At 38.1% G+C, this 12,814-nt stretch overlaps 1 protein-coding gene across 2 annotated transcripts in view; it reads right to left on the bottom strand.

Moving 5' to 3' along the window:
• ABHD17B (abhydrolase domain containing 17B, depalmitoylase) overlaps positions 1-12,814 on the bottom strand; it is a 50,784-nt gene that overhangs the window by 34,218 nt on the left and 3,752 nt on the right. The window contains exon 2 of one of the 2 annotated variants that reach the window (XM_055272257.2): positions 6,122-6,313. The exons of the other annotated variant lie outside the window; for it this stretch is intronic. Coding sequence (XP_055128232.1) covers positions 6,122-6,124 — 3 coding nt within the window. The 5' untranslated portion in view covers positions 6,125-6,313. The remainder of the gene's footprint in view (positions 1-6,121; positions 6,314-12,814) is intronic. 2 annotated transcript variants of the gene reach the window in all.

The following is a 12,814-nucleotide window of genomic DNA, read 5'->3' as shown; positions in this document are numbered from 1 at the left end:
GGAACTAGACTTCTTGGACTTAAAAATGTTCATTTTAGCCAGGTGTGGTGGCTCATGCCTATAATCCCAGCTACTTGGGTGGCTGAGGTAGGAGAATACTTGAGCCCAGAAATTTGAAGCTGCAGTAAGCTATGATCACACCATGGCACTACCAGTCTAGGTGACAAAGCAAGAACACGTCTCTTAAAAAAAAAGTTTCTTTTGATTGTACAATTAATCAAATGAACCACTTCATAAGTCATTTACTAACTATAAGGTCATGTTTGCCCTTATTAGTTTTGAACCATATAACACACCCCTCCCCACTGCACATACTTAAATTCAAGTATACCTACACCTAGCAATGGCTGCCACACAGAAATCACTCAAAAGCCACTGCTGGCTGAGCTGAATTTTGTCAAAACAAATCAAACAGTATTATTATGACTGGCAAATCCAAACTTTCAGGTTTAAAACTTTGCTAGGTTAGGAAAGCCAGGCTAGTGTTAATTTACCAAAACACACTTATGCAGCACTTACTATGTCTTGCTCCAAGTACTTTAACAATCATATGAGATAGATATTATTTTTTCCTCCCTCCGCCCACCCCATTTACAGATGAGGAAACAGAAACATAGATAAGTTTAACTTATGCAAGACCACAGTGTTAGTAAATGGTAAAGCCAGGTTTCATATTCAGCAGTCATCAGGAAGTGTTCTTAGACCTGGAAGCCAAGAAGTTATAACTTCTTAAGGAATTTGACTAGACCAGTACTTACTTGCCTAAAGCCTATATCCTGGCCAAATAGGGTATATAATTGTGTTTCAGGCTGAATTATCTGTCTTTGCAACTTACTCTCAAGATTCTTCTGCCTTCTGAAGAATACCAGTATGGAAAAAAGAGGCTATGACCCAGTATAGATTTTTAAAGTTGAGAAGTACTACATTACCTTACTTTGTAAAGCCTGCAATTTGAAGAATGCATCAAGCTGTTTAGCCTCTGAAACACCAATCTGTCAATGTTCTAACAGTTAACTTTCTTATTAATATCTTCTACCAGAAAACGTCAGTGTCTCAGGATAACATTATACTGTATATTGCTCTCAGACCTGACTTTGGACAAACCCTTATTTGGATGGTTCGGAGCTAGGTACTATTTAATCAATTCCATGCAAAATCACTTAATGTGCCAACAGCTTGGGGTCAAGCCTAAAAATTATCTTAGAATGCAACAGGACTATTTAGAGTCTGTGGTTCACGGAAAACTCCTGAAACTACATGCAAAATTTTGGGACAAAAGGTCCAAAATATTTAATAACAGACTGACTTGAAAACTACTTTCTCAAAACTCTGGAGGTTCTTAAGATATATCACATTTTCATTTTAAGCTTCTCAAGCTTTACCACTCACCCAATCTAGAACAGCTATAATATCTTAATTTCTATTTAGAAAGCTAAAAGAACCCTTCCTTTTTGCACCTATCTAATCTGTGGTTAAGATGGATATTTCCAGTGCTGTGTAAGACATTTCTGTTACAAAATAAACCAAGCTGAATCTTAATCTACTCATATCTTGATTCAGTGAATGCTCATTCTGTCCCCAGCTTCGCTTCTATATGATTAACATTCTCAGCTGTAGATACGAATTTCTACATTGTACTCTTGACTTCAATTTCTTTTTTTACCTTTTAGAATTGCATAAAATTGCAGACTACAAATGTAGTAGCAGACGCCTTACCCCTGCCCTGAAAATATGTCTACATACGGGCATTAAGGAATATTCCTAGTTCTGTCACCTATCCAGTGGGGGTTCAAGAGAACTTGGTCAAGATACCAAACTTCTAAAAAATATCTTGAGTTCTTGATAACTGAGATACTGATGAAGGAGGAGGGTTAGAATTTCAGCCTGTGAATAAAAAAGATGCCAAATTTGTAGCATAAGGCTTCAGCTTTTCCTAGTGGAAATGCTGTTTAAAAAGTCCTCTGATGGTTATTACAAAGTCAACCAAATAAACGGGGTCTATGTATATATACAGTTCTATCTTCTACCAAAACACACACACACACCTTCTTCAAGACATAGGAGTGTCCCTCTCCTCACCTTTTCAAAGGCAAATGACAGAATTAAAAGGGAAAATGGGATAAATGGACATAGAGAAAATTGATTAAACCCCTGTATAGGTTTTCACGTTGTTGCAAAAAAGATCCTTTTTTCTGAGCTGAAGAAGTGGAATTTGGTTAGGAAATGTCATCTCTCTCTTCTAGCAGCCCTGGGGCTGATTATATGCAAAACCTCTTAGAATAAGGGTTAAGATGTTCAGTGGTGGGTGCCCAAGAGGAAGTACAGAACAATAAGAAAATGTTTAGGTCTCTCATTGGAGACACATGAATTTATAACTAGAAAGAATTTTAGGTGCCAACTAATGGCTAATAAATCGATCTGTCCCCTTTTTACCTAAAGATTAACCAAGAAAAGTTATAGAAGTGGCAGCTCCAAGAATAACCTATAAAACTAATAACAGTTGGCTTAGAGGGTTTCAACCACTCCATATCATTAAACTTCTTGTAACCTTGCTCTACATGAGATATAAAGTCATTCTGCAGGCCACGCTCAGTGGCTCATCCCAGCACTTTGGGAGGCCAAGGTGGAAGGATCACTTGAGCCCAAGAGTTCAAGACCAGCTTGGGCAACATAGTGTGTACAAAAAATAAAAATTAGCTGGGTGTGGTGGCACACGCCTGTGGTCCCAACTACTCAGGAGTCTGAGGTGGGAGGACTGCCTGAGCCCAGGAGTCGAGGCTACAGTGAGCCATGATCGTGCCACTGCAATCCAGCCTGGGCAACAGAGGAAGACCCTGTCTCAAAAAATATAAAAAATGAAATTAAAATGAAGCCATCTCGCAAAGAATTTATTTCCCAAAGGAATTTATATTCCTCATTTAACTATCAATCCCTTTTCCATATACTGTATATAATACCTTTTTAGTAGAGATATGGGGGAATTATAACATTTATGCAGTCTCAATATAAATGTAATACTCTTTAACTCTCTTTACATAGATGTTGTAACATGTCAGTCAATCCTTACTAATGTGGCCTTCAGTTTGTCTACCCAGTTTGGCTAGCTGCATAAACTGTCATCTCTACCACTTCCTTTTCCTCTGGCTGCAGTTGTTTTCCCTTAATCATATGCATCTGTAAGTAAAGGTTTGAAGAAATAGCACTACTCTTAGATGTGTAACAAGCACCTGTTACTTGTGCTTAATAAAACTTTTCTGGCCTCAAAAACTTTACATTTCACCACCTTCTTCAAATATGGAAATATTGTCTTTTCATACATTTTTTTCAGTAGTGCGTAAGAAGAAATGGAATAAAGATTTCAAAGAACAGTTTAGATGCCTAATATAAGAAAATAAGAACAATATATTTAACAGATTGGGAATTAATGTTCTGTAGGGTCTTTTCATCCAATAAAAAATTAAGGGCTATTTAATGTGGAGTAGATTTTAAGCTTTCAGAAATCAGAAGACAGCAGAGATCAAGAATTAGGAAAGCCTTGTGAGAGAATTAGAACTTCAGTTAGATATGACTTCCCAAAACCGAGGGAAAATCCTCCAGGCTAGGAGGATAATGTGTAAAGTGAGAAAGAAGAAAAGCATAGGGTGCATGGTGGAAAGGAAGTAAAAACATGGGAGGCTGGGCATGGTGGCTCACGCCTGTAATCCCAGCACTTTGGGAGGCCGAGGTGGGCAGATCACCTGAGGTTGGGAGTTCGAGACCAGCCTGACCAACATGGCGAAACTCCGTCTCTACTAAAAAAAATAAATAAATAAAAATAAAATAAAATTAGCTGGGCATGGCGGTGCATGCCTGTAATCCCAACTACTCAGGAGGCTGAGGCAGGAGAATCGCTGGAACCCAGGAGGCGGAGGTTGCGGTAAGCCAAGATCGCGCCATTGCACTTCAGCCTGGGCAACAAAAGTGAAACTCCGTCTCAAACAAACAAAAAACACACATGGGAAAGGGTGGGTTTAGACATGTGAGAAATTTAAGAACAAATCTCTGGCTGGGAGTGGTGGCTCCCACCCGTAATCCCAGCACTTTGGGAGGCCGAGGTAGGTGGATCACTTGAGCTCAGGCATTTGAGACCAGCCTGGGCAACATGGCAAAACTCTGTCTCTACCAAAAAAATTAGGTGTGGTGGTGCACACCTGCAGTCCCAGCACTTTGGGAGTCTGAGGTGGATGGATCACCTGAGGTCAGGAGTTTCAGAGCAAGCCTGGCCAACATGGTGAAACCACATCTCTACTAAAAGTACAAAAATAAGCCAGGTGTGGTGGTGCGTGTCTGTAATCCCAGCTACTCAAGAGGCTGAGACATGAGAATAGCTTGAACCCGGTAGGCAGAGGCTACAGTGAGCCGAGATTGCGCCACTGCACTCCAACCTGGGTGACAGAGCAAGACTCTCGGGGAAAAAAAAAAAAAAGAGCTGAGTAGCAACTCAAAAATACTGTTTTTGTTTTTTCTTTTAAAGAAATGTCCTAGGGTAGGTCTGAAAAGTATTTTAGCCAAAGCTGACAGAACAATGTTTCCAAAGCTGTATGCCAAGTAATGCAACTGGGGAAGAGTGGGATGGAGGAAAGCAGAAGAGGTTTGTAAAAACATTGAGGCAAATCCTTTATTTGAGATGAATCTCATAGGCTGAGCTTGTAGTTTTTATTTGGTAGTCTATATGTCTAGGGTATCTCTGGTGTAAATACTTGTTTGTGATAAGGAAGAAAGCAGGCATTTAAGACAGGTGGTTTGCTCACCCTTACAAATGTTGCACATCAGGTTACTAAATGGTCTCGCATACCCTTTTAGGCAGGGATCCCATGGACCCTGTTATTAGATGAGTTAAATATATCTTTGACAACATTACTTGGATCTGTAGGAAATATAGGAATTGTGGAAGGAGCACTAGCCCAAGAATTGGAAAATGAAGGTTCTGGCTATAATTCTATTTAAATGAGCTCTATGCCCCCTACTGCCTCAATTTTAATGTGAAAATAATGCACTACGAGACACAGAGATTCTCCGGCAAAATTATACTAAATCCCCCCTCTTCTCTGTAAACTGCCTATTTCGGGGACATCATCTCCTATGTTAACATTATCTTTATGCAACTAAATATGGCTCTCTTCCTGCCTTGTCCTTACAGAAACAAAAACAAAAACAAACAAAAAAACCCTTTAATTCTACATTCCATTAAAAATATTGAGAATATTTTAAAAGCTTCTAAATGACATTTCTAAAAGAAAAGTAAATTCTTTAGGAGCCTTACTAAAAACAAGCCAGAACAGTATCAGATAGGCAGGAAATTTTCATTGACTTTAATATCTTAAAAGTCTAAACCCCAAAAAAGATAGTTCAATTGAAAAGTCAATTTATGTCATCTTTAATTGTAAATAAGAACAAATGCAATTCTCTGAATTTATTAAGATTGCCTTTTCTATCCTTTTTGTACTAGTTTCTCACTATGAGGAAATGAAAGGACTAACTAGGGTTATATAGAATAAGAAAACAGAAAGAACAACTCAAAATGTGCGAGTAAACACAAAGAAAAATATTTGAGCAAATGTGAATTTCTTCCATTCATATGTTCTCCTAATCTACAGTTTCTTTTCTAGATGGCCTACAAGGTGATTTCCTGCTTAAAAACTCCTTGATGGCTTCTCTCTCTACTTGTAAAAAAATCAAGGTCGGGGACGGTGGCTCATGCCTGTAATCCCAGCACTTTGGGAGGCTGAGGTGGACAGGAGTTCGAGACTAGCCTCGCCAATAGGGTGAAACCCCGTTTCTACTAAAAATACAAAAATTAGCCAGGCATGATGGCGTGTGCCTGTAATCCCAGGATTACTCAGGAGGCTGAGGTGGTAGAATCGCTTGAATTCATGAGGCTGAGGTTGCAGTGAGCCAAGATCGTGCCACTGCACTCCAGTCTGGGCAACAGACTGAGACTCCATCTCAAACAAACAAACAAAATCAAACTTCTCCACAGGTCCTTAAAGGCCTTGTGTCAAGTGGCTTTTGCTTACCCCTCCAACCATATCTTGATACTATCCGCCCTCTCATTACCTTGGTTGCAGCCTCTCTCACTCACCATCTTTCAGTATCTTGAAAGCATGAAGCTGTTTCCACATCAGAGTTCATGCACTTGCTTAAAAAATTTTTGCATGGGCCGGGTGCGGTGGCTCACGCCTGTAATCCCAGCACTTTGGGAGGCCGAGGTGGGTGCATCACAAGGTCAGGAGATCGAGACCATCCTGGCTAACACCGTGAAACCCCGTCTCTCCTAAAAAAAATACAAAAAATTAGCCGGGCATGGTAGTGGGCGCCTGTAGTCCCAGCTACTCAGGAGGCTGAGGCAAGAGAATAGCCTGAACCCGGGAGGCAGAGCTTGCAGTGAGCCGAGATCGCGCCACTGCACTCCAGCCTGGGAGACAGAGCGAGACTCTGTCTCAAAATAAATAAATAAATAAATTTTTTTGCATGTATCTGTATCTACATTCTACCTACTGTACCTGTTTTTTTTTGTTTTGTTTTGTTTTTCCCCAGAATCAGACCTCTTTACTTCTCACTTACCAATATTCCCTGTCAGGCCCAAAGTGAATTGTAATATAACATCTATCATCAACTTGTAGGATCACTGACAACTTCTTAACAATTTCGAAGTATAACAGGTATTTTTCAATCTTCAACTTATACAAGATCACTTTATAGCATTTAACATCGTTGTCCTTTCCTTCCTTCTTGAAATTAACCTTCAATCTTGGTTTCTCTGATGGTTTCTTCAAACTCTTTTTTAACCTATTTATTTATTTTTATAGATTGGTCTTTTGTCTTCCTCTTTTTATCTCACCCAAACCGAGTGCTTTAACTACCCTTTATACTACAATGTTACCTAGATCTAAAAATCTAAATCTCTAAGATTTCAGGTCTCTCCCCTTTAAACTCTAGACTCTGAAATATCTCCATCTGTATTTCACTCTTTCCCCATCCCCCTCTTCATTCCTCTCATTCAGTCAAGGTCTACTTCCTATGGACCTCTCTCCAAACCTCTTAGCCACATTTTTAGCTCAACCATTTTTCAATGAATGTTATAAAATCACTCACTAATATCTATTTCATACCCCTCTACACTGCCACCAGGTGATGTCACTTTCCTGTTTAAAATGTTCCAATGGGCCTTTCAAGACCTCTTAAGCAAGTCTAAATTCTCTGGCATGCTATACATGATTCCCCCCACCCTCCTTGGTCTGTAGCCTTATTTCTGAGCAGTCCTATTCATTTATTCTATTTAACATGCTGTTCCTCGCTAAGAGAGGTTCTTTTCTGCTTCTGTGCCTTATCACATATCGTTCCTTTTTTGTTGATAAAATTTCCCCAACTCATCACTCCCCCTTCAAATAAATGAAACTTTTACTAGTTTTTAAGCCTCTGTTTAAGCTGTACTTCCTTCCATAGAGGGCAAAAATAGTCTCCCCTGACCCGTGCCCATGCTGATTAATTTAGATAATCTCTTTAGTCAGACTTATTTTGGTTTTTGGGTGCATATGTATGAATTAGGTTATGAAGCAAAATGTATTTTTTATAGAATCTAATGAAAAATGGAAAGCCATTACCCTAGGGGTTTGTATCAGAACGCCCTTTATATATGTAAAGTCCTGCTTCTGGCTATTATCTCATTACCCCCACCTTCCACCCCACCCCCACCCTTTTAGTTTTTTTATTTTTTTCAGGCTAGTCAAATGAAGCAGTGGAACTGGAGAAGGAACAAAGAAGTCTGTAGCAGGTTGTTATCAATTAGTTGTAAAGGGACTGTGATCAGCCCCTAACTCTTTATTGGATTAATAAAAGTGACAATGAGGTCTGTTAAAAAGCTCTGAAGAAAATGTAACTTGTAGTGTTTCAGACGTAGGCTTGCCAACACAAGTTACTAAATGACATTTTCTTTGCTAATAACTGATATGCAGAGAATAATCATTACTTTTAGGGGTTGGGTCCACAGAGCTAGAGTGAAAAATTATCAGCACACTAAGCCGGACAGTAATCAGAAACAAAATATCTAGGTCACAATCTGCAGATGACATTTTTGGGAAAAGTTTATTATACGAATTATTTCCATTGATTTTAATTTTCAAAACAAACTAAAAAAAAAAAAACTAAATTCAGAAGCCAAACAAGTTTGACATGATTGATAATGTCTTTTTTGTTCCTGCAGGCACTTGCTTTACTTCAAGTTTCTTGTGATTCGAATGAAGACTTGGCTGCACCAAGTAAATGAAGTTATTTCAACCCCCTTTCTTCACTGTGATCTACATTAGGCATGTGCTATGCATTTTCTAAATCCTACCCTTTTAATGTGACTACATCCTCAACATAAATCTTAAATACTCTGATAAGCCATAATTTTTAAAAGTATTTATCTGTATAAAGTATTTTTAACTGTAAAGGCCTCTAAGTATTGTCATCCTTTTTTTTTCACTGATAGATAATATTTTACCTATTTATAGGGTACATGTGTTTGCTATATGCGTAGAATTCTAACATCACCTCAGACGCTATAAGAAGCTTCTCGTGGGGAAAAAACTGAAAAGTAAAGTCATAACTAAAATATTAATTGCTTGTTTGCTAGTGATTTTCCAATAATCTACATATTTTTGCTTTTATACTTTAAAGAGAGTCCATTTTAACACTATTGAAGAAAGAGGAAAATATAATCAAATGTAATCAGATTTGATCCAAATTCTCTGATTTTCTATGTCTCTATGCAATTAGCAACCTCAGTTCCTTCAACTGCAAGATGATACATATCCATTGCCTTCATCACAAAGATGACATGTGGTAATTAATGCGCTAATACCTGTAATACAATCTGAAGCTCTAGCATAAAGACATTCTGTAAGTACAAAACACTTTCTCAATAAATCTGCATGAGATGATTTTCACATGAAAAAAGGTTTAGGGTTTGTCTACAAATGATTGTATGTTAACAGAATAGATTTACTGCACTGACTGGTTCTTTCCATCAATGTTTTAGAATGAGTGAGGTAAATATTTATCAAATAATGACACAGATAATTATAGACCGTAATAAATGCTATGAAAATAAAGTACAGAGTGCTATGAGAACAAGGTGGGGGGCGGGAAGTAGGCACTTTCACTTGTTATATCTTTTAATCTTAATAATACTTTCCCCAGGTTATCATGAAGAAATCAAGAATTCAGGTTAAGTTAATTAGCTTGTCAAGTTCACACAACTTAAAGGTGGAGAGAGCCAGGAACACAGGTTTCACTTAGAGACCATATTCTGTCCACTCTTCCAGTATTTTGCTAATATCTGCATTGCTAATACTCTCACTGACTGCACATCTCTGCCCATTCCCCTCTTCTCAATGAGGCCTACCCTGAACACCCTATTTAACAGGTTCAACTAACTCCTTTGGTCCACCTTACCCCTCTTTATGTTTTCTTTTATTCCAAAGCAGTTATCACTTTCTAATATATTATTTTATTTGTTGTGCATATTATCAGTGGGCCTCTGGTAGGTGATAAGCTCCAGGAAGTTAGGGATCTTTGCTTGTTTTGCTCATAGATATCATCCCCACCCTCCCAATACCAGAATAGTGACTGGTACCCAGTGGACACTGGCCCAATTTTCCTTTCCCGTTTTTCAGCTTTAGCTGTATGCGAGAACTTGTTTAATCATTCTCACTTTTAATTACTAGGAAAACAAAGAAGTTTGACCCTATATCTGAGAAAAATTTATACTCAAGTAACATTTAAATTTAGCCTGAAATTCTATTCTGTTAAAAAAAAAAAAAATTAGGGTCATCAGTATCATTTTTAAAATCCTAGCCATAATAAAAAGTGGTGAAAAGACATGTCAAGCAAACTCTGAAATGTAGAAGATGCAGATGAGGATCAATGATCAGTATTTAAGAGTGTCTACTCACATTTGATGATGCTGTAGTGGGCAAACGTGAGACATAGATGAAACATAAGAATCAGTGTACACTAAAGTAGTAGTTCCTAAATCTTAGGGATTTCAAAAAACAGGTAAAGTAAAAAAGAGAAAAGTTGGAATGAAAGAGGTGTCAAATTTTAATTTTGACACAAAAAGGATATTAAGAACTAAAAACAATTACTATCACTGTAATTTCATCAGAACATCTTAACATAAAAAATTACCTAATTTCACAATAAAGGGCAGTTATTTTTAAGTAAATTTAGATCCATGAGCACCTCATTATATACAAACAGTTCAACAAAAATTTAAGATCTAAATGTGAACTCTTAAAAGATGCTCTGAAAGAATTTTTATAACCCCAGTATAGAGAAGGCTTTCTCCAAAAGAATGATACACTTGATATTAAAATTAAAAAACTTCTAGTCATTAAAAGACAACGTATTTAAAGTGAAAATGCATGCTAAAGAATGGAAGAAGTTTTGCTTTTCTTTCTTTTTTTGAGATGGAGTCTCGTTCTGTCCCCCAGGCTGGAGTGTGGTGGCGCGATCTTGGCTCACTGCAACCTCTGCCCACTGCAACCTCTGCCTCCCAGGTTCAAGCGATTCTCCTGTCTCAGCCTCCTGAGTAGCTGGGATTACAGGCGTCCACCACTACACCCAGCTAAGTTTTGGTATTTTTAGTAGAGACGAGGTTTCACCATGTTGGCCAGGCTGGAAGATATTTTTAATGCCTACCAAGTATTATTACAAAGAATACATTAAAATAAGATGCAAATAAAAACTACAATGAGGTACCATTTCATACTCCTCGGAATGGCAAAAATTAATAAAATATTACTACTAATATTTTTCTACCTTCTAAAATAACTGAAATGCAGACAAGCAGACCCTCTCTCATGCATTATGGACTGGAAGGTGTACTTTGTACAGAAAACTGACAGTTATTTAATAAAGTTGAAGACATTCATACGCTGTGATCTAGCAACCTACTACCAGATTTATAAACCAGGGCAATCTTTCTCAATGACAGCTTTTGGCTACTATAATGAATGAGGGGCACTACTAAATAGAGGCCAGGAATGCCAGGCACTTTTCTTGCATAAAGAAAGTGCTGCTCAGATTGGGTGCAGTGGCTCACACCTGTAATCCCAGCACTTTTGGAGGGGGCAGGTGGGGTGCGGTGCTATGGTAGGCAGATCACTTGAGCTCAAGAGTTCAAGACCAGCCTGGCCAATATGGTGAAACCCTTGTCTCTACAAAAGAAATACAAAAATTAGCTGGGTGTGGTGGTGCACGCCTGTAGTCCCAGCCACTCGGGAGGCCCAGGTGGGAGGATTGTTTGAGCTTGGAGGGTGTCGAAGGTTCAGTGGGCAGTGATCATGCTACTATACTCCAGCCTGGGTGACAGAGTGAGAATCTGTCTCAAAAAATAAATAAATAAATAAATAAATAAGTAAATAAATAGTGCTGCTCCATGCCTCATGACTTGAATATTCTGCTGGACATCCATAGAGGGGAACAGAAAGAGGAAAAAAACCCCACTAACGTCAGATAATTCTAAACAGGATTTAATACCAAGTTTATCTGTATAGTTTTAACATAGATGAAGATTTGTTATGAATGCAATCATTGTGTAAAGAGGTAAGATTGCACTTTTATTTCTGTTTAAACTTTTCTGAGGATAGTTTGTTATTTCAGAAAATCATTTTCCACCAATGACAGGCCCAGCATTGGTAATTGAATGGCTAACATACCTGTTTTAATCTGTAGCTGTTGTATTGATGGAGACACCATCCATTGGTACAAAGCGTCTAATTACTACTATTTCTTTTAGCAGTGCTTCTTATATTTCAATGCGTATATGCATCACTTGGGAATCTTGATAAAATACAGCATCTGGCCGGGCAGTGGCTCATGTCTGTAATCCCAATGTCCCAGTGCTTTGGGATACTGAGGAGGGAGGATCACTTGAGGCCAGGAGTTCAAGATCAGCCTGGGCAAGACAGCAAGACCCTGTCTCTGTAAAAAATCTAAAAATTAGCCAGGCGTGATGGTGCATACCTGTAGTCCCAGATACTCGGGAAGCTGAAGTGGGAGGATCCCTTGAGCCCAGGAGTTTGAGGTTACAGTGAGTTGTATGGCTCCAGAGATCCTGTCTTTTACATTATTTAAAAAACAAAAAACAAACAAAAAAAAACAGCATCTGCATCAGTCGGTTAAAGTCTGATGCTCTGCATTTCCAACAAGCTCCCAAGGGATTCTGATGTTGCTGGTCGACCATTACACTTGGTAGCTAATCTTGAATGTAGTCTTGAGCTCGAGTATTTACAAAGTGAAACACATATTACTTTATTACAAATTTTTCTTATTTTATTAAGGCCATTGCTTTCTTTAAAGTACTGTAAAATGTTTTCTATGAACATGGGATGTACGTAGGGTCAAGAACCACTGCTCTAGAAGTCTTACACAACAGATACCTAACATATACAGGAATATTCCTTATAGTACTGTTTAATAGCAAACAAATGGAAACAACAAAAATGACCATCAACAGAAACCTGACATAGTTATATTATAGAGCACATACCACCTAACAGTAAAAGTAAATAAACTGGAGCTACCTAAATAAGCATAGATAAATCTTGGCCAAGTTGTGTGAAGAAAGCAAGCTAAATAAAGATATCTGTATTTAAATAGTCTTAAGACAATCAAAATAAAACTATATATATAATGTTCATAGGATAAAGGTATGTAGTTAAGTATCAACACGTGGATATAGGAAGGATGCATGTCAACTTTGGGTCACTGGTTAGATGTGTGTGCG

This window comes from Symphalangus syndactylus, chromosome 3 (genome assembly GCF_028878055.3).
Source record: "Symphalangus syndactylus isolate Jambi chromosome 3, NHGRI_mSymSyn1-v2.1_pri, whole genome shotgun sequence".
Lineage (NCBI taxonomy): Eukaryota > Metazoa > Chordata > Mammalia > Primates > Hylobatidae > Symphalangus > Symphalangus syndactylus.
The sequence above is the reverse complement of the archived record's forward strand: the minus strand, read 5'-3'. Positions and strand labels throughout refer to the sequence as shown.